General features: G+C 42.4%; 5 protein-coding genes across 8 annotated transcripts; all 5 read right to left on the reverse strand.

Moving 5' to 3' along the window:
- Positions 1-127: 127 nt before the first annotated feature.
- On the reverse strand, positions 128-3,426 carry si:ch73-15b2.5 (rho guanine nucleotide exchange factor 19). Its single transcript, XM_061290258.1, has 12 exons — positions 3,192-3,426; positions 2,691-2,852; positions 2,551-2,624; positions 2,174-2,463; positions 1,659-1,819; positions 1,397-1,549; positions 1,194-1,323; positions 1,016-1,090; positions 845-937; positions 623-771; positions 376-540; positions 128-266 (listed from the first exon to the last, which is right to left on the reverse strand). Exons 1-12 carry the CDS (start codon positions 3,407-3,409, stop codon positions 218-220), a joined length of 1,719 nt encoding a protein of 572 aa, XP_061146242.1. The 5' UTR covers positions 3,410-3,426; the 3' UTR covers positions 128-217.
- A 220-nt stretch (positions 3,427-3,646) lies between these two features.
- ddi2 (DNA-damage inducible protein 2) lies at positions 3,647-11,013 on the reverse strand. 4 transcript variants are annotated; one of them, XR_009716108.1, is made up of 12 exons: positions 10,906-11,013; positions 10,568-10,741; positions 9,085-9,214; positions 8,561-8,887; positions 8,222-8,348; positions 7,981-8,108; positions 7,482-7,610; positions 7,284-7,387; positions 7,004-7,196; positions 6,255-6,303; positions 6,008-6,126; positions 5,611-5,752 (listed from the first exon to the last, which is right to left on the reverse strand). XR_009716108.1 is itself a non-coding variant. In XM_061290254.1 (11 exons), exons 2-10 carry the CDS (start codon positions 10,703-10,705, stop codon positions 6,293-6,295), a joined length of 1,287 nt encoding a protein of 428 aa, XP_061146238.1. In that variant the 5' UTR covers positions 10,706-10,741; positions 10,906-11,013; the 3' UTR covers positions 5,613-5,752; positions 6,255-6,292. The 4 variants fall into 4 exon arrangements, 3 of the variants coding, with proteins under 3 accessions (XP_061146236.1, XP_061146237.1, XP_061146238.1); XM_061290254.1 differs by lacking the exon at positions 6,008-6,126 and having other exon boundaries at positions 5,613-5,752; XM_061290252.1 differs by lacking the exons at positions 6,008-6,126; positions 6,255-6,303 and having other exon boundaries at positions 3,647-5,752.
- A 1,909-nt stretch (positions 11,014-12,922) lies between these two features.
- Positions 12,923-17,163, reverse strand: edem1 (ER degradation enhancer, mannosidase alpha-like 1). The gene is made up of 11 exons (XM_061290257.1): positions 16,504-17,163; positions 15,758-15,830; positions 15,384-15,659; positions 15,131-15,314; positions 14,757-14,931; positions 14,564-14,684; positions 14,328-14,498; positions 14,125-14,198; positions 13,959-14,055; positions 13,705-13,887; positions 12,923-13,618 (listed from the first exon to the last, which is right to left on the reverse strand). The coding sequence occupies exons 1-11, from the start codon at positions 16,947-16,949 to the stop codon at positions 13,529-13,531; spliced, it is 1,890 nt and encodes a 629-aa protein (XP_061146241.1). The 5' UTR covers positions 16,950-17,163; the 3' UTR covers positions 12,923-13,528.
- A 463-nt stretch (positions 17,164-17,626) lies between these two features.
- Positions 17,627-21,250, reverse strand: arl8ba (ADP-ribosylation factor-like 8Ba). The gene is made up of 7 exons (XM_061290277.1): positions 21,044-21,250; positions 19,323-19,403; positions 19,140-19,213; positions 18,828-18,921; positions 18,685-18,752; positions 18,455-18,525; positions 17,627-18,376 (listed from the first exon to the last, which is right to left on the reverse strand). Exons 1-7 carry the CDS (start codon positions 21,164-21,166, stop codon positions 18,327-18,329), a joined length of 561 nt encoding a protein of 186 aa, XP_061146261.1. The 5' UTR covers positions 21,167-21,250; the 3' UTR covers positions 17,627-18,326.
- A 193-nt stretch (positions 21,251-21,443) lies between these two features.
- On the reverse strand, positions 21,444-24,909 carry cd27 (CD27 molecule). The gene is made up of 5 exons (XM_061290274.1): positions 24,756-24,909; positions 24,546-24,668; positions 24,308-24,433; positions 22,828-22,938; positions 21,444-22,403 (listed from the first exon to the last, which is right to left on the reverse strand). The coding sequence occupies exons 1-5, from the start codon at positions 24,889-24,891 to the stop codon at positions 22,267-22,269; spliced, it is 633 nt and encodes a 210-aa protein (XP_061146258.1). The 5' UTR covers positions 24,892-24,909; the 3' UTR covers positions 21,444-22,266.
- Positions 24,910-25,002: the final 93 nt, after the last annotated feature.

Raw genomic sequence — 25,002 nt, forward strand, 5'->3', positions numbered from 1 at the left:
AGCCAATTTGAATGTACAGTTCATTCAAATCAAACATATTTAACAGTGAAAAACAGTGGATTATACATGCATATAAAATGTGATTTCATTTTTAAAGTGAATTCAGTCGTGATTACGATGAAGGTCTTGAAGTTGCTGTTTTTTTAAGTGTGTCATTTGTCAAAGTGCACACTGGATACGTGAACAACTCCAGAAAATGTGCTTCTAAATCTTTGATTTAAACTAAATCAGCCTTCAGCACCCTCAGCCACTGCTCCTGGTCTGTCCTGTGGCCAAAAGCAAACTTAAATGTACGCAGACATGACAATAGTAATCTCTTGAACTATTTATAAATTCTTCTTCATGAATTCTTACTCCATCCTCTCCCTTTCATACCTGCTGTGTGCAACTAGTATCATGGCGGTTGGGTTTCCGGTGCAACTCCGAGAGAGATGTAACAGGAAGGATTCCGGCGGTAGACCAAGTTCTTCCGTCTTCAGGGGTGCAACGTGCACATACGTGGGGAACTCGGCATGGTCCTCTACCAGGAAGCGCTGCTCCCTGACATGAAAACTGAGATTTATCCTTTTGTTGTCGTGGTGTCAAGTACTTCAACAGCTACATTTGGCTTATTGACAAGTACTTTTTTGTGGAGAGGATCAACAAGTCGTTGAAGAGGTGAAGGTGGATGTCAATGAGAAGCATTCTGGATTGCGGGCTGCTCTCCACTGTCAGGAGGCTCAAGGGGCCATTGTGCACCAAAAAACGGCCACTTACGACCAGAGGGAGTGCCTAAAATAACAACTTCAGGGTCTTCAACTTTTTTTTCCCAGTCCAAAAATGCGAAAGAAAAATCAAGATCTACCTTTAGATTGCCAAAATCCAGCAACACCTCCAGGGAGATGAGTTGCTCGATGACTTTCATTTTTTTAATCCCCTCGTTGCACTCAACCACGATCTGGCCCGAACAAAAACATAAAGGATGACATTTGCTTGGAATTTATTTTCATATCGCGTGGAATTAAAGCAACGGTACCTCATGTATGGCCTCTTTTGCTTTGTGAAATAATGACACGCCATCTGAATCCGCTTCAGTCAGTTTCAAGATATTCTAGGGGGACAAAATCGGACACACAGATTTATTACTGTCTATTGAATTAAATCGACCTTCAGTGCACACCCATAAAAGTGGCAATATTTCAATATAAAATTACCTCCAGAATGAGCTTAATGCGAGTGATTCTCTGGAAGGGAAGGACGAGGAAGGATTTAAGAGTCTGTCTCTGGCACACCGGCTCGCTCTCGAGCTGCTTGAGGCATGACTCAAAGTCACGGTTCTGCTGCCTTGAGATGGAAGAAAGGCGGTGATGGCATTCAGATGGCAACGACAAGAAAATATGGCGTAAGGTAGACGCACAGCAGCTGGTTGATGAGCGCCTCCTGGTACATCATGTTGGTTATGTAGGGCACATAGCGGGCGCGGAAAGCGGGGCAATGGTCAAGTACAATGTCCCCAAGCTGGGATATCATCACGCACTCGCCCAGGCGCATCTCCAGGTCCATTAGAAACCTAGAAGAAGTATAAAGTTCTCTTGGATAGATATGTGCCGGCTCACTTTAATAAGGACAAGCACCAGCGAAGACAGACAAGGTGAAGAGTCAAGAAGCATCATTCTTACTTCTCACTGGTGACCTTCACGTGACGGACGTTGGAGAACAAAGTGTGGTGCTCCATTTGGGATAAGGTTCGCTTGAGCGCTTTGGATGAGAAGAAGTGATCCACTGTGACGCTCAGGCTCCTTAAGTAAGACGCCTCAGAGCTGATCAATTCAAACATGGACTATGTAAAGAAAAACAAACATTTATTCTTTTAAAATGACATTGGTAATATTCGAAAATATTGACATTCAAGATTCCTGTAATGTATTTTGCAATTTTTTATTTTATTTTAAAATATACTCTTTTTTTTTTTTAAATTGATTTTGTATTCATTTATCACATTAAATAAACAACCATTGACACCTATGGAAAATTTAGAGTCATCAATCCAACTAAGAAGGCCGAAGCAGAGATAGGAACTCAGACCAGCACAACTGCGTGGCATACGTGCTGACCACTAAGACAACGAACCAACACCCCTATACATCCCATTTGATCCCACCTAACTTGAGTATATCTGAGAACTAGATCGCACCTCCTGAAGTCGAATCTGTTGGACAGTCATAGTGCTGAGCAGACCGGCCGCCTTCACCTCGTCCAAGTCTTGCCACAGGGTGCAAGGTACCACGCGGATAACGTGGCAATCAGGAGGAGAGGGCGAGCTTGACCCAGAGGAGCTCTGCCAAGGCGACTCTTTGGGACTGAGGCGAGATTGAAGACCCCGCAGATATTCGGGGGAGATCAGTTCAGACAGGAAGGTCTTAGTGTTGAGTTTCTGGAGGTCATCTCTGACTGACTGTACACAGTAGTCCTGGTAGAGGGGGCCTGCACATTAAATGACAAAAATGAAAATAAGTCATTTAGATTTTTTTTTTTTTTTTTACAAATAAATATTGCTCAATTACCACTCACATTTGTGAATGTACTTTGACTGAAAGGTCACAATGGGCTCTCCCTCTTCGTTATCCTTGTCCTCCTCTTCAGGCCTAGAAAGACAATTGGTTTAGATTCCATACCAAATAAGTCTACTACAGGCTTTCATAAAACCTTACTCCTCTTCTGTGGTAGCCTGCGCTATTGGAGGAATCAAAGGTGTCTTGTTTTCCTCATGTCCAGGAGCCCAAAACAACTTGGGCATGGTCTGCATTTTCCCAAAATTCCACATTCCATTTGCAGCAACCGACTTGATGGCTGATGAGATGTCTAATATAGAACTAGAAAAAACACCAAGAGAGGGAGAAAAAAAAACCGCATATGCACAAAAAAGCAATTATGTAAATGGTTCTGAATTCAATCATCACATACAGCATGCATGTTCAGTGCAGCAGGTTTTATGTAGCATTTTTATAAAACCTTTTTATCTTTGCATTTTATTAAATTAATTCTGAAAAACTGTACTGTTTACAGTGCAGCACTAATTAGTGGTGTTTTTGCGACAGCAGAGCTCAATGTGCACGAAAATGTGACAGTGGGGTGGAAAAGTCAAGGCAACATACATCTATTCAAATCAGGTTTTCTGTACAAACTAATTAAAACATGACTTAAGCTCTTACTTGAGATTCTGGCTCAGGTCCACCGGGTCACTTGCTGACTCCTCCATGTTCAAGTCCAATGTACGAGGCTGCTCCGTTGTTACAGTGGGAAGCTGAAACTTGAGGAGATTCCTTCCTTCCTTACTAAGCTCTTCAAAGTACGCGAGCAGTTGGGCGAAGACGTCTCCACCTATACGTCTGATACTGCTGATGCTGCTGCTGCTGTCAAAGTTAGCCATTTTTTCTCCAAACGACCGACGCCCGGATCCCTCTAATTTATTGCCATCGGCATGTCAATCAAAAACAGCACAACAGGTGGGATGATGCCTTTTTTTTTTTTTTTTCAAACTCTGAAAAATAAAATCACATCATCCAAAAGATCTACAGTTGGTATTTTCCTGCCTTCTAAACTCAACATTGTAAAGAAAAAAGAAAAAAGACAATTACGATTTCAATTGCACGCCCGAACGCACGCATAGTATACAAATTCTAATCCCCGTTTTAATTTGCAATCTCATACAAGACTAATGTAAATAAATCATCAGAAAACATTGTATGGCAGATGACTGGATAAAGCCATGTGATACAAGATGACAGGTCAATTTCAATCTATATTCAGAAAAGAATGAAATGAACACCCATCTTGATTTGACATGCCAAAAAACTGATAAACATAGTACATTGAACAATAACGACACCAAGAAATGCGCAACAATTGGATTTTTGTGTCTAACACATTTTCTCGCTCTTATTTTTGGTACAGATTTGTAAACGTGTTTAATATACTGTATCGTGGCAACTTTTAGAGAGAATTTACTTTTCCATGGGTAACATCCGAAAATGGCAAGACGCAAGTTAAACATCCCACGGTCGAACAATAAATGATGTTATTATTGACAAAAAAACAAAATATGGTAGAAATGACATGAAGCAGTGTAAATACACTGGCTGAATTTGAGCACTCTCCCCATTTTTTTCAATCAAAATCAAGCTGATTATTTGTCACAAAGATTATGTAGATTGATAACTTCTCACCCATCTCAAAAAAAGTTCAAGACTAACTGATAACTGGAGCATTTTCTATACTTGTGATCAGAGTCTGATTATCAGATGGCTCAAAATCACATATTAGTCAACCCCTCCTCATCATGTCTGGTCTTTGACAATTTGAATAATTTAGATGTGCACTACGCTTACAGATAAGAAAGGTCAAATCATATATGTATTTTGCTTCAACAATGACATGTATCGATATGGGATCACAAAGAAAGAAAAATCAATGTATATTAGAAAACACCCAAAAATCATTCAGATGGATGTACGCCCGAGACGTCGGCGTGCAAATATGCACCACGCATATCCGCTAATGTCAAGAAAAAGGATGATCAGTACTGTGCGACAGCATATCCCTGTTAAGACACATTGCCTGCATAGAGGGGCACGAGACATCTGGATCAAAACCCAAAAGCATAGAAAGGAGATGAGACGTTGGTGGTGGTGGGGTGGCTCGGAGTCTTAGGTGGGCACGGTGATGCTGCGGGCCAGGAGGGCCAGCAAAGCCAGCTCCACGACCCCATGCGCCTGCTCAAGAGCCTCTGCAGCATCGCGGGCAGAGAAACCTGCAGCCTGGATTCTCTGGATGTGTTCGGCTGGATATTGTTCTGTAAAGGTTATGGGAGGTGGGGTGTAGGTGGTGCCGGAGACAAGACTGTCCGGCGTGCTTACTCGTCCATGTGCATCCCCGCTCCCCTGGTGCCCCTCCAGGGGTTCCCTGAAGTTCCCGTCACAATCTGGGGAACTTGGTGACTCGGGATGATAAATGCTGGAGTCTCTGGCTACAGTTGGTGGTTGTAGAGGAGCCACTAACTCGGGATGATAGACGTTGGGGTCTCTGACTTCAGATGGAGGCTCCAGAGGCCCGTCCGAAGAGTCTGCCCCTGCACTCTCAGAGGACACATCGCAAGCAGTAGATGGTTTGGCTTTGGCATCGCTTGGTTCTGCTCTGACTCGGGTTGGCTCCTCCTCCTGGGGATGCGTTGAGGGATGGGAGGTACTGCAGTTGTTGGAGAGCAGCAGTTCATGGAGCTCCAAGAGAGCAGCGGCCAGGGACGGGATGCTGTCAGAGCTCTCGGGCTGATCCCGGCACGAGGAGTCCATTTGGACAGAGCCCGACTGGCAAGGATGTGTCGTTCCAGACTCGGCTGCCTCATGCTCCATGGGCTGACTGGGTGCTAGTTCTGGATAGGGGAGGGCTGGGCTGTTCTCTGTTTGGGATGCTTCCGTAGTCCCGTTCTCATTACCTTCTGGACAATGGAGGGCTTCAGCTGACTGACAGGGTCCCGGGGCTTCTTCTACAGAGACAGTACAATCTTCCAGAGGGGGCGGCTGGAGCTGATCCTGCTCTATAGGCAGATGAGGTTCCTGGAGGCCAAGTTGGTCCGATCCTGAGGTCAGCTCCAGGGTGGACTCTGAGCAATCAGAGTCAGCTTTGTGGGGATGGGCGCTTGAGGACATTTGGTCTGCGGCTGTGGGTAGGGACAATGGCGGCGGCTGCGGTGAGGTAGTCTGTCCGTCTGCAGTGTCTTTTAGGTACAGGGAACAGATAGCACAATCGGATATCGTGAGAAGATGAAGTCTCATTGGAATCTGTGAAGTCACAGCACTTCACTTATTCCACATTTAGATCTTATAGCCTTATCCCAATGGATTCATTTTTTCCTTCAAAATGCTATATAAAACACCCCATAAATTCAACATGAAAAACATTTTTGGATTTTGTTTTTTTTTAAACAGAATTATTCGCACACAATCTCTTGCCATGAGTTGTGGGGACTTACTGTATGTACATATGGGTTGGAGAGCGAAAGAGAGCAATACAACAGTTTGTCTTTATGGGGTGTTGTGTGGCGAATTTGTTACTTTCTCAAGCTTCTCTTTTGCCATCCTCAAAGACAACCTACATGCAAAAATACGCCCACAAAAAGAGTAGCAGATCATGTGGCAAAAACCAAACCATAATCAAGGTGGTCAGAAATAATAATAAAGCGCTGGCAATGACTGGCTTGTGATTTTTCTTTGCAGTACCTGATTGTATGGCCCCTCTCCAGCTGTCTCCATTTGCATCAGTGCTGTTCTGCTCATGGGTTAAGGCGCACACCGCACACATCATGCAGAGGGACGGAGAAAGTTAGCAGTGGCACACAAAACATGCAGCAACCAAATCACACCTTTTTCACGTGTGTCTTTTTGGACACATCATTGCTCTTACTCTTACTATACTGTAAAACTACCGACAAAACTGCTGTTGATAATGAACATACCGTGTACTCCAGCTATTTTACTCATTAGTTTACGCATGTACACAACATGCACACGTGACTAATTAGCACCCCGCTTATTCATTTCTCCTGAAGATGAACAACTTAAGTCCACCTACCTAACCCAAAGACCTATCCAGCTATCTACCCATCTATTCATTATGATAACGTAAATGAAAGTAAATGGAAGCAATGTAAAGAAATGCATGGCACTCATTTACATTTACTGTGAATATCAGTAAATGAAAACAAATGCTTTGTTAAAAAATGTGTAAACATGATTCTTAATATTTTAAAATAGTAATCATCATAAGGATGAGCCGTCAAACTCCGGTGCTCAGCAGATCTACATCTGTTGTTGTAAACCGAGGCCACATTTATCAAGGCGAAGGTATGGCATGATTATGTGACAGCATGAACAAAATGTGCGTGGCTCATGCAATTGTCATTCTAAAAGAAAGAGTGAAAGAAACCTAAAAAACAAAACAAGCCAATGATAGCAAAGACCATACATACCACTTTCGTGTATGGACCGTTGAAGTGCCTCCGCAAGTTCCCTGTCCGCCATCTCTTCGGGGCGGGCTGCCTCGCGTCCCTCGGGCCCGTAGGCTAGCCGGGCGCATTCGGGCAGCTCGGCCTCGGACAAGAAACGAGTCTCGGTGCCCGTTGTGCCGATGACCAGGACGCTTTTCTTCAGATCGATCGAACACTACAAGTCAAAAAAGTCAAATTGATTATCCTTCAGGATTGTTTTGCATCTTAAAAATTGACAGTGGGGAAGACAGGCAGTTCATACCTGATGTCTCTTAAGCATGTCGAGACCGAGCAGCATGTCCATCGGCTGGTCCTCCAAGATGGAGAAAGAGCAAGGAAGAAAGTCCCCTTCGATCTGGACCTGAGCTGCATGGACACAAAAGAAAGATCACGTCAGTACGCAATGCAGTACTACACCTTTGTTTTTTTCCAATGGTACACCCCATAGGAAAACACCTACCCAAATGAACCCTGCCAATGATCTTCTGCGTGCCCACACCCTTGGCGATGCCCGCCCAGCGGCGATCGACTAATCGCATGATGTTGCAGCGGTCTGCACAGGCTTGGCTCATGATGGTCATTTGAGCGCCTGCGAGCAAAACAAGAACAAACCTCATACATGTTGTATAAACATGCAATGATGTGTGACAGTAAATGTAAAAACAAATTTCCGAATGTGTTATTTAAATGCAAAATTGCTGTCATAGACATTGTGCAGAGCAAGTTAGCTTAGCGCTTAGTGTTCACAAGCAGCCAAAGATCACAATTTCAATCAGAAAATGATAACTCGTTAGCCTTACAACCGTGTGTTCGGGCTGTACACTTTAAATTTTCTTAACAGACACTCTTGTGACAAAACCATGCCACTGACATGTTAAGACACCTGGGAAGTGTTTTTAAATTGTGGGGAAAAAAAAGCATAATATGTCTCCTTTAGAGTCCGATCCCCCAACAATTACCTGAGTCGACAAAAGCTTTGACAGGGTGCCCGTTGACTTTGCAATTAATGTAGAGCATAACAACCTGCCCGAAGCTTTCTGGGGCCTCCTCCATTGCAATTGTCATATTTTCTTCTACGTTGTGCTGCCTGAAACATGCGCAGATTTAAACGTTAAGAAAGAATAAAAACATTTTGCATGTCGTCGACGCTGGCTCGTACTCTCAAAATTAACAATGCGTAGAAAAAAACTCAAGCAAAACCTGATATCTTCCTCGATCTTTGCTTGCGCTTCCAAATCGAAAGGATCTGCAGTCAGCAGTCTGATTCGCTCTTGCTCGCGCTTGGCTCGATCCTGCTGTTGCTCCAGCAGAACTTTGGTAAAGCGCTCTGAAACCAGAACCAGACGTTTACAACCAACATTGGCTGATGTCATACACAGTAGAACGCAAAAGATACAATATTTGGCACGGTAAGAGAAAATTAACCATGTTAAGAAAGAATAAAAAAAGACATGAGTAATTCTGTTTCTTTTCTTCTTAGTAAGTCACAGTGTTCCATCACTCCTCAGCTCAGTACGTCAGCATAGCTCTTTTATTTACCGAGATCTCCGCTCAGCAAGGCCTCGGCGAGCGGTGGATTTCGCTCTTTTAGGAGAGACAGCTCGTGCGGATTGGACAGGAGCATCTGCTGGAGTAAGGCGGGGTCGTCAAGCCCCTGAGAAGAGGAACCGCGAACGGCCGGTGGGTTGATGGTGGAGGGCTGCGTGCTGAGCTCTGGTTGTTGCTGAGGGGGCATCTGCTGCTGCTGTTGCTGCTGCAGCGCCGGTGGTGCGGCCTGTTGTTGCGGCGGCCTGACGGTACTACGGGGAGCGGTTGAAGTCGAGGCGCCTGGGACTGTGATGGAGCGAAAGTCGATATGGGGCAGACCTACAGGAGTAGGTTAGAAAAAGGTTGGTAGGTTAGCGGGATATGACAACAATCAAGGCTGAATTACCAAAAAATATTACACAGATAGAAAAAAAACAGGGTCTGTCTCCAATTTTATGATGAGCCCCATTCATTTTTGCGTTGATTCTCTTTTGTGGTCTCCACCTTTTTAGTCAGGAATTCCATGACGTTCTCACCTGGGAAGGCTGGCTGAGTGGGTGGCGGCCTTCTGTCGGCTTGCCTGAGGACCACGACGTCTCCATCCTTCACCCCGTAGGTCCCCAAGGCACGAGTGGGGTCTTTTAGGGGCTGCTCTACATAGGAGATCTTAAAAACAAAATGTGACTGAATTCAGCCTATTCAGCCTATGACTACATTTTACCGCGGCACCATTGAGAGCGTCCTCTCCAGCTGTATTGCTGTTTGGGGTGGCGGCTGCACTGACTACAACTTGAAGGCCCTGCAGCGCATAGTGAACACGGCTGGTAAGATTATTGGTGCTTCGCTCCCCTCCTTGAAGGACATTTACACCTCCCATCTCACCCGCAAGGCGACCATGATTGTGAGTGATGTGAGTCACCCCGCTCACTCTTTGTTCGAGCTTCTGCCCTCTGGGAAGAGGTACAGAAGCCTGCGCTCGCGCACCACCAGACTCTCAAACAGCTTCATACTCCAGGCAGTCAGGATCCTGAACTTGCTTCCCCGTTCTGCGTAGCGTCCTGTACTTTTACTGTCTGTATGCACACTGGCTTTTATTTATTTATTTATTTATTATTTATTGTTACTCTTATTTATTGTTTGTGCCTTCTTGTTTTTTATATTGCGTTGTTTACTTGTGTCTATCGTGTAATATGTCTTGTCACCGTGGGATAGGGAAAACGTAATTTCAATGTCTTTGTGTGTCTCGGCATGTGAAGATGTTGACAATAAAGCAGACTTTGACTTTAAAACACATCCAGTCACAACAGCTGCAAATAAGCTGCATGAAACATATATAATTGTGGCTGCCCAGTTCCTCACTGTGTGGAACTGCACTGCACCATACGCAGACAGCTATGTTGACTACCTGGTCATGCAGCTAAAAGGGGTAAATATTCATTATTATCATTATTATTTTGTTTTAACCAATATAGTTATGAATTAATTTACAAATCAAGTAGTTGTCCATTAATCGATTAAGAGTGCCATGAAGACATTAACAGTTTTGTATATTTGACGATGATGCTTTGTTCTAAATGCAATATTTACATCAGAGTTTACAAACCATTTGAGTACGGCATTTCTCCCCACTCATATATTTACTCAAATAATTACATGGATTACCTGTTAAATGTAACCTGACTAACATTATACTTAGGACACACGGGTGGCCCACCACTGCTTATTACACCGTAACAAGATTGTGTTGTTTGTTTAGCCGTTAGCCTTCGCAAACAGACCTAGTCGCTAGTCTGACATGAAAATTCATTGAAACGAAGTTTTTATACATATGCGAATGACATCAACTGACTACGTGTTCTTACTGACGCTTAATGACGAACGGCCTGCGTTTGGCGAATTTGCCCGGCGCTTGGGTCCTAAAACGCAAGCAAAAGTATGATTCATGCTAGCAAAGACGACTGGGCTAACTAGCCACGAGCTAGGTTAGCTCAACAGCCCACCGCCGCCGGGTGTCCTTACCTGAATTTCCCCCGCCGGGATTCCCGATTCCAGTTCACAAAGTGCCACAAAGTCTCTCAGCTCCAGCTCTGGAGACACATCGAGGGCGAATGTGCTTTCTGGGCGATCTCTCGGCGCGCAGAAAACGGTGACCAGCATCGCTTAATTTTGGAAGCAGAATCAGTTGGCAAACCGCTGCAACATAAAAGCACTCACTGCATTTGCTTTATTCGCACACACAGGAGAACGCCTCATGCTCATGCTGGATTTGCGACACTATTCAGTCGTATTTCACGCCACAAATCCGTCAAATGGAATACGTGAAGTTTAACTGATGATAGTCAGTGTTGTGAACTTACTAGTATGCGTACGATGTGACAGAAAATCATTCAAAAAAACTCCGACATCAATAAATCTAGTATTCTCACTGCGATGCCGTACCTCGCCTAGTTGCTTTTTACGACATGTCGTTAACGGAGATTGGAGTCGTAAAAGCTCATTTCCAATCTCCACCGTTTCCCCAAGACATTGTATTGTACGATCATGTAATAAAATGAAAATATTAAAAATACATGACTTCAACTGTGAAGATGTTAAAGTAACAACACGTGTGCAGTCTAGTATTATTTTTCGTGTTTTTAATTTCTTCATAATAATTGAAATGCATTTTATTATTACTGTATGATTAAACCAAATGCAGAACTCATCAATCAAGTATTTAAAAAATAGACCACCAAGCAAAAATCAGCATACAATTAATAATGTGTGGCTTATCAGCTCTATTCACCACAGTAGAAAATACACTTACCGTTCTTTTCCGTGTATAGTGCGCAAAATTTAACTAATTTATTGTCCTAAAATCTGGGGTGCGCATTATACATGGGTACAAAAAAAAAAAAAAAAAAATTTTTTTTTTTTTTTTTAAGTCCCAATGATCGTCACACACGCAGGGAGGCAATGGGTCCCATTTTTATAGTCTTTGGTATGGTCTTAACTAGGCTGGATGTAATTTTATTTGTTGGCGTTGATTTCTCCGACTGCCCGTAAACGCACCACCGCGCTTCGTGCGCGCACGGGACAGCAAATGAGCAGGTGATCGAGCAAGCGTCTGATACGAGAGCATTGCGGTCGCATGGAGCGTGTTTGAAGTGAACAGCAGAGAAGAAAGGCAAAGTGTTGTGAAATAAAATGCACAGAACGGATGCGCAAGACACGTCAGCTATATAAAGAGCGAGAGTTGTTTTCTTCCTATTAGTTTCAATTCACAGTTTAATTAGCATTTTCAATCAGCAAATAACAAAATGCGTATTACAGGTAATATTTTATTTCACAACACTTTGCCTTGTTCCTTTGGTCTCTGCTGTTCATCCTAAAACACAAAGGCGCTCTTTAAGCAATGCGACAGTGAGCGCCCGGCGCGCTGCGGTTGCGCGACCGCACCAAATTAAGCTCCCTGCGCAGTGCGCACTGAGGTCCACTTAAATTTTAGAAAGTACATCAGGACTTTAAAAATATCTTCTAAATTTCAGCGACGGCTCTGTCACAATAATCGACCAGCCCGGTGCAGTTGGGCGGTCGGCGGCGCGCTACGGTTGAGCGTTCTCTCGCACGCTCTCTCTCTCGCTCTCTCTCACTCTCGCACACACGCAAACCGGATATCATACGGAGGCCGCCATTACAGATGCGCAGAACGGATGAGCAAGACACGTCAGCTATATAAAGAGCGAGAGTTCAGTTCTCTACCTAAATCCGTATTACAGGTAATATTTTATTTCACAACACTTTGCCTTGTTCCTTTCTTCTCTGCTGTTCACTTCAAACACGCTCCATGCGCACGGAGCGCGGTGGTGCGTTTAGGGGCAGTCGGAGAAATCAACGCCAACAAAAAAAATTACATCCAGCCTAGTTAAGACCATACCAAAGACTATAAAAATGGGACCCATTGCCTCCCTGCGTGTGTGACGATCATTGGGACTTAAAAAAAAAAAAAAAAAAAAAAAAAATTTTTTTTTTTTTAAAAATTCATAAAAATTGGGTGCGTATTATACATGGGTACAAGCTTTTTTCCAGCATCAGCATGCCATTTTTAGGGGTGCGTACTATACATGGGGGCGCACTATACACGGAAAAAAACGGTAAACGGTTAATTCTTTACAAAACAATTTTTTCCACGATTATTGTTTATTACCAAAATTAAAGATTTTGGGTTTCAGATATGATTTTTGAGCCTGGGTTAGGGTTTCAAGTTGCCATTTGAAGGCTTTCAAATTAAAGTAATGATTTGATATTGGAGTTTCAAATTAGGGTTTCAAGTCTAGGTTAGAGTGACAAATTAGCATTTGAAACCAAAATAACACACACTCAACTGTCCTCCGATTTCTGTGCAGCAAGTTTAATCAGCAAATGGACACAAAAATGTGCCACTTGAAAAAAACAAGAATACCTTATGGCCTTAGAAGCAATAACGAAGACATTATTTGATGAGATTGTTCATTTTTGTTTATACTTACCCTGAGACAATTGTAGCAGGTATGAAACAATTACAATACTCCTGATAAATTAGGGAAAAAAGCAAGAAAATGTTCACATAAAAACCAAACCTATGACTTGAATTAGTAGTTGTAAACATCTGTACATTGCAGGGGTCCTTGTACAGAATAACACAAAAATGACTGTAGGCACTTAAAACAGTGGTCAAAATGTAGATATCTATACATTATCACACCAGAGTAATGAAAAACCAATCATCAACAAAATAAGCAGGCACTATTTAAGAAGGCGGGGTAAAGCCCTTGTGGTAATGTACGAACAGTCACGAAACGCTTCATAATGTGTTAGAAGAGGTTTTTTTTTTTTTAATATCCCAATAAACGCAACCACTTCAAATTGGCTGACAGTTCTCACCTACGGAAAAAAAATCGAAGTCACGGTCCAGCAGAAACCTCTCTGTTCACGTGGTAGTCATAGTGCCTCCGAGCAGACTCAGAGCAGCCCTACCATTTGATCAATCTGCCTCATGTAGACGCTCTTCAGAGGAAGCGTGTATCGACGTGCGTCGGGGATCCGGATGCACTGAGCGAGAGGAAGACCAAGACATGATAATGGTTTGAATCCAAACTGTTTATAAAAAACAAAACAAATAAGATGGTGATTCTTACATTGCTGCTGTTCCGGGAGGGCTGCTCAGTTATCGTCGTCTGCAACGCCGTGTCGTCTTCACGCGCACACTTGCTGTTCCACCTTTTCTCCCGAAAGCGCTTGTCGACGGGCATCACGTGACCCTCGGTGGTGAAGATGTACTTATTGCCCGATTTGTGAAGCGGGTTGTCCTCGTCAAATAGCTGTGGTTAAACAACAGGACGTAACATTAAAGAGGGTTTTGAATTATTGAATTGTAAGCGACAGCCGGTACCAAATAAAGGTATTTGCAGGTCTCGCTGAGGAAGAAACTCTCCATGCGATCTTCTTTGGATTTGTGGACAACGTGATGGAGGGTGGCATAGCCGCATCTGCAAATCACACACATCACATCAATACAGAGACAATAAAGGAGTTGGGAAGAACTAAAATGCACGCACCTGACTTTGGTATTTGTTTCAAGGCTCTGGAGAATGTCCATTCCAACATGCAAGTAAAAAGGATTTTTGGTCGCCTGTAGAAGTGATCAAGACAATAAACACAAAGCTGAAATTTGAAAGAGACTGAGAAAGTTGATGATGGTAGTAATTAAAATGTAACATATCACACTAAAATTATTTCAGATAAGTTGACGACAAGTCACCTGGTAGAGCAGATAGGTGGACTCCACCAACTCAGGTCTGAGTGGGTAAAAGAGAACATCGGGAGCCTGCCGCTGCCAGTTGTACCTCTCTGGTAACGCCCCAAAGCGTTTCCAGATGGCATAGTAGAAGGCGTGGAGGCAAATGGCGTTTTCTACATCACCATTTAGCACCTAAAAAAAAACCCAGTCATTTTCTTCAGACTAGTACCACAAATTTCACAGCGCTTTTATGTGACCTGCAGTCCGGGGAAAAAGGCCTGCAGGGAATCTATCCACGTGTTCATGATCTCGCCGCTCATCATGTTCACATTGACGTAGATGGGAGGGTCGCCTTCTCCTTCGTTGCACGATTCTCGCCTATGGGAATGTAAAGAACGGGCTTGTAGGACAGCAAAGAATTTCAAGTGTTGTAAACGGGGGAGCCCTCACCCTCGCCTCAAGTGGTTCTGGATGCTAGCGTAAGCGGCTTGGAACATGGCGTAGTCCTCCTTCTCGCCAAACAGGATGTATGACTTGAGCAGATACTCGTAGAAGGAGTCCATGCCGGCGCCCAGACCGCTCTGTTTGCCCACCCAGTGACCCGTTTGGATGTTGACGATATTGCCTGGTCAGATGATTGAAAAATATTAAATATATTACACATAAAAAAATTATATATAAAATATTTTCTGCAAACCTTGTCAAAAATACCATTTTGATCCATGAACATTAACTTATGAACCTGCATTGTATTCCAAACAGCTGGAAACCAGTTGGGATAGGTGAAATGCCTTCAAATAAATGTGATGAATGCTGTAGTGTACCTAGAAGACCAGTTTCACTGTTCCGCAGCTCCCAGAGGGCTCTGACCGCTCGTCGAGCCACAAACTCAAACGTGGAATCTCCGGTCAAGCGGCTCAGGATTCCAAACTCCACTAGCAGAGATCCAGCTCCTGCGGTACACGTCTCGTTAATACTGCCGTACGGGACTCCGCTTTTCAGATTCACCTGCAAAAACAAAAGGGAATCCGAAGTAAGGAAGATTGAACGTGAGTGCCCGAGGGGCGTGGAACTCACCCTGGGGTGCGGAATGCCTGTGCTGGTGTTCTCAAAGGCAGGCAGCAAGCGCACGGCCAAGTCGTGCGCCAAATGCAGCAGCTGGTTGTCGTAGCCCTCGAAGCTCACCCTTCCGAATGGATGCTTGGAGTCCGTGAGCAGAATGTGAGCTGAGATGAGGCTGCCTAATATCCTGATGTTGACCTCAAACACTTGCACCGTTGAATCCTTGTCAAATGACACAGTGTCAATAACCAGCTCGACGGCCCGCCGGAACTCCGTGACATTTCCAAGCACCTGAGGGAGAAACTCCCAATGAGATCTTTGGCTGAACGGCATCAATCCAATTCCAAACAAAACACTCTATGTTCTGAGCAAACACTTGAATGACTTACCAGTAGGGTGTCCAAGGCGTCAATAAGTGTTAGCGAGTAGTTTCCCAGGACGTCATTGATGTTGATGTTGGAACTGTAATTCAAGGCAAAATTGTCTTAACTACCAACCACAATAAAGGCACAATATACAGTATGTAGTTTTTCTTCTAAATATTTTTGCTTTCTGTGTTCTTGTTGGTTTAGTTAGGTCCACCACTGACTACATATATATAAAATCTGGTTAGATAGTACATTGTATGTAATATACATGAACATTGAATATAATATCATGACATGTTAGTATAGGAAAACAAAACACCAAAGCATTTTGGGTATTGTAATAATAGAACAGATTAAAGAAGTTCCAACTGATAAGGAAATACTTCAGCCTATTCTTCGAACGTGTGTAAGCAAGTCATACAAAGACTGGGTTGACTACTTTTTTACTTTTCTTTGACTTTTGCTTCTTTCACTTTGTATTTCCTGTTGGGCTGAGTTGAATTGAGCTTGCTAATTTGATATGTTTCCCCTCACATTTGTTTTTATAATGACAGTACTTTAGATGCTCAAAATCATAATGAATTTAGAAAAACTTTGGTATCCTGTACTTAATAAGCTTGCAGTAAATACATTTTGATATGCATCTGGTAATTGCATTGTTGGCTTAATTCTGAACAATGTTGAGTCATAATGCGTGGGAGCCTTTATTATTCCCTAATACTAAGCGTGCCACCCCAAAATGACCACTGGACATAATGACAACTCACGGGTTGTGTACGTCAGGGCCCCTGCCCTCGCAGTCAATTGGGTTGAGCTCGTCTTTGGGGAACGCATACTTCATGTAGTTGTCATAACCAAAGTAGAACATTTCTCTGGCCTTCTCCTTCATGGTGGCTCTCAGCGTGCCAGGGAAGGAGCTGTATCTGCGGACGTAATCGTCCTTATTGCCGTCGAAGAAGCTCAGGTAGGACCTCTTCGGAGACTCCTCCGCCAACTTGGCGCAAGTCCCGGTGGTCTCCTCATGTTTGTTACCGTTTATGTGCTTGGACCACGAGTCGCCGCATTTCTTCTCCCCGGTCGAGGGCTCCTCCGTGCCGGCTCCGCCGGAATGGCTGGTGCCCAAGCTAACGTACGCTCCAAGTCCAAAGGCGAGCCACAAGCTGACAGACAGTCTCACGACGACCACACCGACTACCAACGACCGCCATTGCATCTTTGCTCTAGCTCGCTATTAAAACGCATACTTTGAGTGTGTACGCCTGCACGAAGTAAACTAATCTGATGTCTTGGGGTTTATCTAAAATACATCAGCTTGCTGGAAGTGCCTTGCATCTAATGACACGATTCCTGTCAACAAACCAGTCAGTCCCAAGAACCGCGCCTGTGATTGGATTTCACGCTATGACGTCCAAACATTTTCGTTTAATGATTTTCCCACAAAAAATGTCAATCATGTGGGCGTTGTTTTGCGACACCGCTGACGTATTACTATGCTGGCCAATAGGAACAGCAAACCATGATGCAACAGCCTAGTCGGAATGGAAGTCAACAGCGGCCATCTTGCGTTGCCACTTGCTTAGCACGCCTTATTTCTGCTAGTTCTCAACGGCATTTTCACGTTATTTTCTGACTCCACGGCAAAAATGCCACAATGTGTAGTGTACAACTGTAAAATATATAATATTTAATTACATAAACTGAAAAGTATTCGTTAATCTTGGTTGTGGTAGCGTTTAAATTACCACAGGAAATATTACAGGGCTATTTATTAATGCAAATGCTCAGTGCACAAAATTAAAGAACAGATAGGGCTTTCTGTGGCCCCAGGACCATACTTTACCCACCCCCAAGTTAGCCATGCTACGCTTTAACAACAAAGTAAAACTCAAGTTTAGTTCACGTATTAAAAAGCAAGCCTTTATTTGAATACATTGAAGTGATTGGTGTCTTTACTTCCTCCTTGGCACAACACCTCGCATGCAGTGTTGCTTCAGATGAAACATATGCGCAAGGCACTTCAAATTTCGCCATTCGCGCAACACAAAACGGATTGCTAGGAGGCTTACTTTCTACAGAGCAGAGTACAGTATACACCCTACAACTCTGCAGCAGACGTCCTTTTTGATCATTCAGACTTTAAATAGAATCACATATTCATACGCGCAATTGCTGTTAAAAATCATACAAGCTGGATACCTAACCTTCGTACAGACCTGCTTGACTGCATAATTATCACAAATATACAAGGTGGGAAAATGAATCAGCAAAAAAAAAAAAAAAAAAAAAAAAAAAAAAAAAAAAAAAAAAAAAAAAAAAGCTGCTTTACCATTTAAACAAAAACATTGTCAAAAGTCACATCGTACAAATTTACAGGACAAATAATGCCAATTACATGTCTTCATTTGGTATCGGGATTACATTTTGGGGTAGTGCATTCCCAAAGAGTTTGGGGATGGTGGTGGGGGTACAAATGGAAAGAAAGAAAAAAAAAAAAGCAGAAGAGTGCATGTGGTGAGTTAAGGACACGTCCGAAGTGGCATGACGGTTACATGGCAAACAGCTGGCAATCAACATCTGCCCTTCATCGTTTTCAGCTCCTTCGGGACTTTGAGTGCTGAATGAGCCACTGAAGGGTGATATCTGAACACAAACACAGAAAACAACCATTCTGAATGATTGTTTTATTTTGAAGAGAAGACCCCCTATTCCTCAACTCACCAATGTTGTCTTTTTCTTTGCAAGAGACGGAATAGCAGCATATCTCCCTGTCCTGAATGGCTGCCAGATTCCTGAAAACGGAAAAGAGCTCATTTGGACAAAACCCCCCAAAAATGTGTATAATGCTTAAATGATGTACGAGAGCAGATCGTAATGGTGATCTGTGACTTTTGACAAGTTTGAGCAAAATTCCATCGCAAACAGAGATGCCCTCTGAATTATGGACTTACATTTTCTCAATAAGCTGTTTCTCATCTAAAGCAGTAGGCAGGTCTCTTTTGTTCCCCAGCACCAAAACCTACCGAGACAGTCACTTTGTGGAACAGGTTGTCACAGTTGATCACGAGGAGCCGGTGTGAAAAGGAATACTCACGGGGATCCCTTGCAGCTGAGGTTTGTCTAATAGATTGTGAAGCTCGTTCCTAGATGCTTCCACCTTGTCTCGGTCTGCCGCATCCACCATGTATCTGGAAATGAGCAGTTCTAGGTTTAAAGAAAACCCTTTAAATGCAATTTTTATAATCACACTTAATATAATTTTAAAAAAAGTTTTCTTATTTTGACAGCAATATTTTCATTTTCCCTACAAATGAATATCAGCTCCAGATATCGGTTATTGGCCTCCTTGTCTGCAAATAGCATTAGCCTAGCTAAAAAAATTGGTCTATCTATCTGCTGTACTTACACAATGGCGTTGACACCCCGACAGTAGCGCTCCCACATGCTCCGAAACCGTGGTTGCCCTCCGATGTCCCAGATCTGCAGAGAAAATGCGTTGCCATTCAATACTCATTCCTCTTTGTAAAATCAACACAAGGATTGATTTTCAAAAACAAAACAAAAAAATCAGGAAGCTGGAACCACCCACCTTGATGGTGACATTTCCTTTTGTGACCTTCCTCATATTGAAGCCAACTGTGGGAATCATGTCTTCGCTGAAATGGCCTGACTGAAAGGAGACACGTTGATACATTAGAGGCAAACTCTTTACTTTGGCTCTTTGACGGATTATGGATGAAGTTAATCACTTGGTCATTGACTATGGCTGAAAATAATAATCACGTAATCATACATTCATTTTCTATGGCGCTTGTCCTCATTACATTGGAAAAAAATGTGTTGGAGCAAATTTTAAAATTTGCAATTGTTAAACTTGCTAAATTTGAAAGCACTACTTAAACTCTCACTCTTGTGTCGTCAACAGAAATGGCTCATTCGTTTGTTTAGGCCTGCATGACCACGACATCTAGTGTGTGCGCGCGCATACAAACACACACACAGCACATGACCACATGTGGTCACCTGACACAGATAAGTGGAAATGAATTCAGCGGTCTTATGACTGGAGGAAATCCCACAAGTCCTTGCAGGGTGGAACAGAACGGCAATAAGACCAACCATTTTAGGGTTGGAGTAGGCTACTTATGATGACTTGGACAAAAAGGTGCTCATCCTTGTCATTTTTTTTTTTTTTTATTATATATAGCAGAATGTAAATTGGATTTTCCTTTGGCAGGATTATAATCGGAATAATAATTGAATTGATATTAAAACCAACAGCATCACATCAAATTAAAAGCAGGCCATGTTTGTTAAAATGACTACTACTAAAAGTAAAACAATTGAGGCATCATAGAAGTTGTAACAGTGGCAAGTGGATGTCAGTTACAATAACATTACGTGAGCATCTTGCATCTTGTTTTTACTCTTGTCATTTATAATCATCTTGTAAATGCACTACTTTATTAAAAAATGTAAAAAATATTGCAGAAATATTGGTTGTAAAATTAAGTCTAATCTTGAAAATATTCTAATACTATAATATTCTAATATACAATATTGTATAAATTAAGACTCGTCTTCCTTGAAAAATGCATTTATCTCGCAGGAAAATTATGACTTAACTACAATTTCTTTTGCTCAACTATATACAACCAAATATTTAATGGAAAAATATTCCATCATCTCATGACAATGACTAAATATTTAATAAAAGAAAATTCTGAAAAGATGTAAAGATATTACTTTATTCGCATAAGACTAAGCTTGAAAATAGAAAAACAATTCTTAATAATTGACATTTTTCTCATAAAATTACGACTTGTTGAATATTTACAATCGATCACTAAAAAATACACACATTCGCAAACAAAAATAGATAAATAAACAAAGATAAATCAAACCGTTTACTCTCGTAAAATTAAGAAACACACTACACTACTATTGGTTAAAATTTGTATTAATTTTACGTTACATTCACACTTAATATGTCATAAAGTGAAAAATGTGTTTTTCCAAATGAAAATGGATAGCGATGCAGTCGTCATAAATACAAAGCCAAACACTAGCTTGATCGTGCTAGCCAGCCTTACTCATTCAACTCGTAGCAAGGAAGGATTAGCTTTTTTATTACTAAAATCCAGTTTTTTAAATGACGATAGCACCACAGCGTGGTAATATTACATGATGTATGACCTGCGGAAACAAAGGTTAAAGCGATGACTTCTTCCTAGTCATCGCTCTCGCATCATTAGCGCTCATGCTATTAGCATTAGGCTAGTTAGCCCCAGCTAGCAGGTGGCGACTTACGGCGATTACGTTGACGAACGTCGTTTTCCCCGAATACTGAAGGCCGACCAGGGTCAGCTCCATCTCTTCCTTCCAAAAGAGAGACTTGAACCAGTCTAAAAGCCGGTTTATTAGCGCCAGCATCTTGGGAAGTCGGTGGTGGCTCGCCTCTTCCCTCCCTGTCAGATGTTTGGTTGGGCTTTTCCAGATAGGGAGGGGAAGGAGGGCGTGGTAATGGGAGCCGGCCAGACCGTCATGTGATCGTCGGTCTGGGGCAGAGGGGGTTTGCCAGCGCCCCTACAGGCGGAGGGTGGAAGCACCAGGGCCGAGCAGTCCACATTTCAATTTACCACAGTCAACATTTCAATTTACCACAGTCAACAAATGTAAAAACATCAATAATAACAGTAACGATAATAACAATTGTTACTGCTGTATTCAAAACAAACTGTCGAGATCTGGTGTAACTTGTCATTGCTGTATTCAAATGAAACTTCCGCTGCCCTTTTCGACAAGTCATGCAAAAACCAAATGTGAAATGAAGTTGAAAAAAGTGTTGATTATGTACTTGCTGAAATAAACAAAGCAAATTAAATTCCTCGTAGTCCTGACTGAATGTTACGGCAGGATGAATTTTTTTGATGTTACGACAGGATGCTGGTACCACACCATGTCCTTGTGCATCACGCCATAACTTTGTTACACATGAACATTTTTCGTAAATTTCAAGTTAAAGTCATCTGTGTAACAGTAATTGCAGCTGTTTGCCTGTGTTTATTTAATTAAACCAAAATGGCCCACACCATTGACATTTGTTTTGTTCTCAAAACTTTGCGGTTCTCTGTCTTCACCGCCTACTAGCCAGCTTCAACGCACATCGTATTTTCCATACATTGCAAGCGTGCATCGTATGACCACAGGAAACCATGACAACAGAAGACATCATGTTTGTGGTTGGAGAATGGAAAACATAGGTATCTCAAAAGACAATAGAAATCCAACCACTTCCTGTCAGATGTCCCCAGCCGGTGAATGAACAGAGAGAGAGAGCGAAAGCGAGGGGTGAGAGAGAGAGAGAGAGAGAGAGAGAGAGAGAGAGAGAGAGAGAGAGAGAGAGAGAGAGAGAGAGAGAGAGAGAGAGAGAGAGGTAAAAAAAATAAAAAAATATTTTCATTACATTTGTCACTAGAATAAAGATTTCTAATATTGAAGGCCCTCCCATAAAATTCCAAATCCACCCATCCCTATGATAAGTTGGTGACAATTTCCTGGAGTTGGTTCTTAGAATCAGCCTGGATGAAGAGCTGCTGCTGCTGCTGGAGGCCCCTTTCTTCCATGATGGACAAGCGTGGGTGACATGGGGTGGCGGCAGGGGTTAGAGCTGAAGCACACGTAGAAGGAAACAGACTATAAATACACCTCATCTCTGAATCAAAGTTACAATCATGAAAGAAAATGAGTAAAGATTTAAAAATATAATTTAAGAAGTTCACAATTGAACAAGATTTTAAAGTCAATATGAAAATTGGTTAAAATGTTAAAAACTCAATAATTATGTTTAAAAGCATTGACAATTGTAAAAGGCGGCCAAAGTCTTAAAAAATATTTTAAAAACTGCTACGAATACTACAAACTGGACAAAACTGTGGTAAAACTGGTAAAACATTAATTGCAATACTTAAAAAAGTAAAGATGGAAAAGTCAGTGAAGAAGTTAAAAAGCCTTACAGTTACAACATAACAAACAAATCACATGTCGGGTTGGATGATCAAACATTTTAACACACAAAAAAACCATAAACCCACCTGCTCTATTTTTCTTTGCAACGTTTATACAGGTGTGAAACAAGATCATCAGAAGAATTACAGCCAGAATACCATATCCGATGCCAAGGATCATACAAAATGCATCCTTTTCTGGAAAGGAATCAAGTTAAAGTTTAGCTGAAAATGCATTATCAACACCCATTTTTGCAAACCTAGACATTGTAAAAACTAAGACTTACTCAAAACCAAATTGGAGAGAATATGAGATGGACCTTTACAAGATTAAGATTAAAGATTAAAGTCACTGGCTAATTTCACCGTTACAGAAAAATAAAGTGACAGCAAGAAGAAGGAAAGAAACTACATTGTCTAAGTTAAAGTTAAAGTCCCAATGATCGTCACACACACATCTGGGTGTGGTGAGATTTGTCCTCTGCATTTAACCCATCCCCGTGTGATTTTGATCCATCCCCTGGGGGAGAGGGGAGCAGTGAGCAGCAGCGGTGCCGTGCTCGGGAATCATTTGGTTATCAAACCCCCGAATTCCAACCCTTAATGGTGAGTGCCAAGCAGGTAGGCAATGGGTCCCGTTTTTATAGTCTTTGGTATGATCCGGCCAGGGTTTGAACCTACAACCTTCCAGTCTCAGGGTGGACACTCTACCACTAGGCCACTGAGCTTTTTCTAATGCATCTTGTTCCCACAGAGCAAAGACAAAATAGTCCTGTGAGAAACCCATATGATTTGCTTGAATGTTTTGGTGTTTGATGCTTGCGTTAAGATAGCAGATTTCCATTTAACATTTTGGTGTTTAAATATGAAACATTTTTAATTCTCTTTTTTATCCATGTACTGTACTCTTTTACAATAAACCTCGACCGGGAGTGATTAAAAATAAATGGTTGAATGTTCTTTGGAGGCGGCTCGCTAGCCCACTGGGTAGCACGTCCGCCTCACAGTTAGGAGGATGTGGGTTCGATTCCACCTCTTGCCCTCCCTGTGCTGAGTTTGCATGTTCTCCCCGGTCCCGCGTGGGTTTTCTCCAGGCACTCCAGTTTCCTCCCACATCCCAAAAACATGCTGATTGAAGACTTCAAGTTGTCCCTAGGTGCGAGTGCAAATGGTTGTTTGTCTCTATGTGCCCTGCGATTGGCTGGCAACCAGTTCAGGGTGTCCCCCACCAACTGCCCTATGACGGCAGGGGTAGGCTTCAGCACGCCCGCAACCCCCGTGGGGACTAAGCGGTTCAGGAAATGGATGGATGGATGTTCTTTGGAAACCCCAATGTGATGTCATATGATAGTTTGACATTTCTTGACCGCAAGTTGCAGGTGCTCAGAATGCATTTTAAGTAAGTTTCGATAAGTGTGAAAGAAGTATAACAATATATCTTAAAAATGTTTTTTTTAATATACTCTGGTATAAAATGTCTTCCTATGTTCAGCTGTCACCTAAGGGGGGATGTTTATCCAACGTAAATATGGGCTCACTGTATTCATCACTTCAAAATAGGCCTTACCTGTTTTTTCCATCTCCTCACCAACATGACGAGAAGGTTTCACGCACTCTGAGCACATGTCATCGGAACACAGGAAACCAGGGCGACAAAGACACTTTGCGGCTGGAGAACATTTCTCTTCATTTTCTGTCCAGATACAATAAACCCAACCATTTCCTGTGAGATTTTATGCACTGGTGTTTTTGATCATTGTACTGTGCTTTAATTGTCTTCTAGGACGTTCTCGAGAAGCTCTTACCTTGGCACAACTGACATGGAGTGCATTTGTTAAAGACATTATACTTTTCAGAGAAGGAGTTATTAGAACATGGGCGACAGAGCGTTTCTCTTGTTTCTGTGCAGAAATCCTCCAGATATTGTCCTTTGAAGCAGAAAGTGATTAAATATTTTATCCACTTTAAAGGCATCAATTAACCTGTGGAGAAAATGTTTCAAGTTGTTTTCTTACCTGGAGGGCACTGTTTGCAGCATCTCCCATTTATAAAAGCAGTCAGTGGTTCAGGACAGTTTGATCCAGCGACATATTTGACAACCCAAATGCACAAAGCAAAAAGAGCAGCTAAGGAGGGGTGAACAGAAACCATTATTGACAGTGCTCCACCTATGCGTGAAGTTTTTATAGTGGCTGTGGGAGGAGTCTTGGCTGTATAAGGCAAGAGATGAATCCTCTTCATATGACTGTAAAAGTATATACG

Source organism: Syngnathus typhle, linkage group LG11, assembly GCF_033458585.1.
Source record: "Syngnathus typhle isolate RoL2023-S1 ecotype Sweden linkage group LG11, RoL_Styp_1.0, whole genome shotgun sequence".
NCBI classification, from domain to species: Eukaryota; Metazoa; Chordata; class Actinopteri; order Syngnathiformes; family Syngnathidae; genus Syngnathus; species Syngnathus typhle.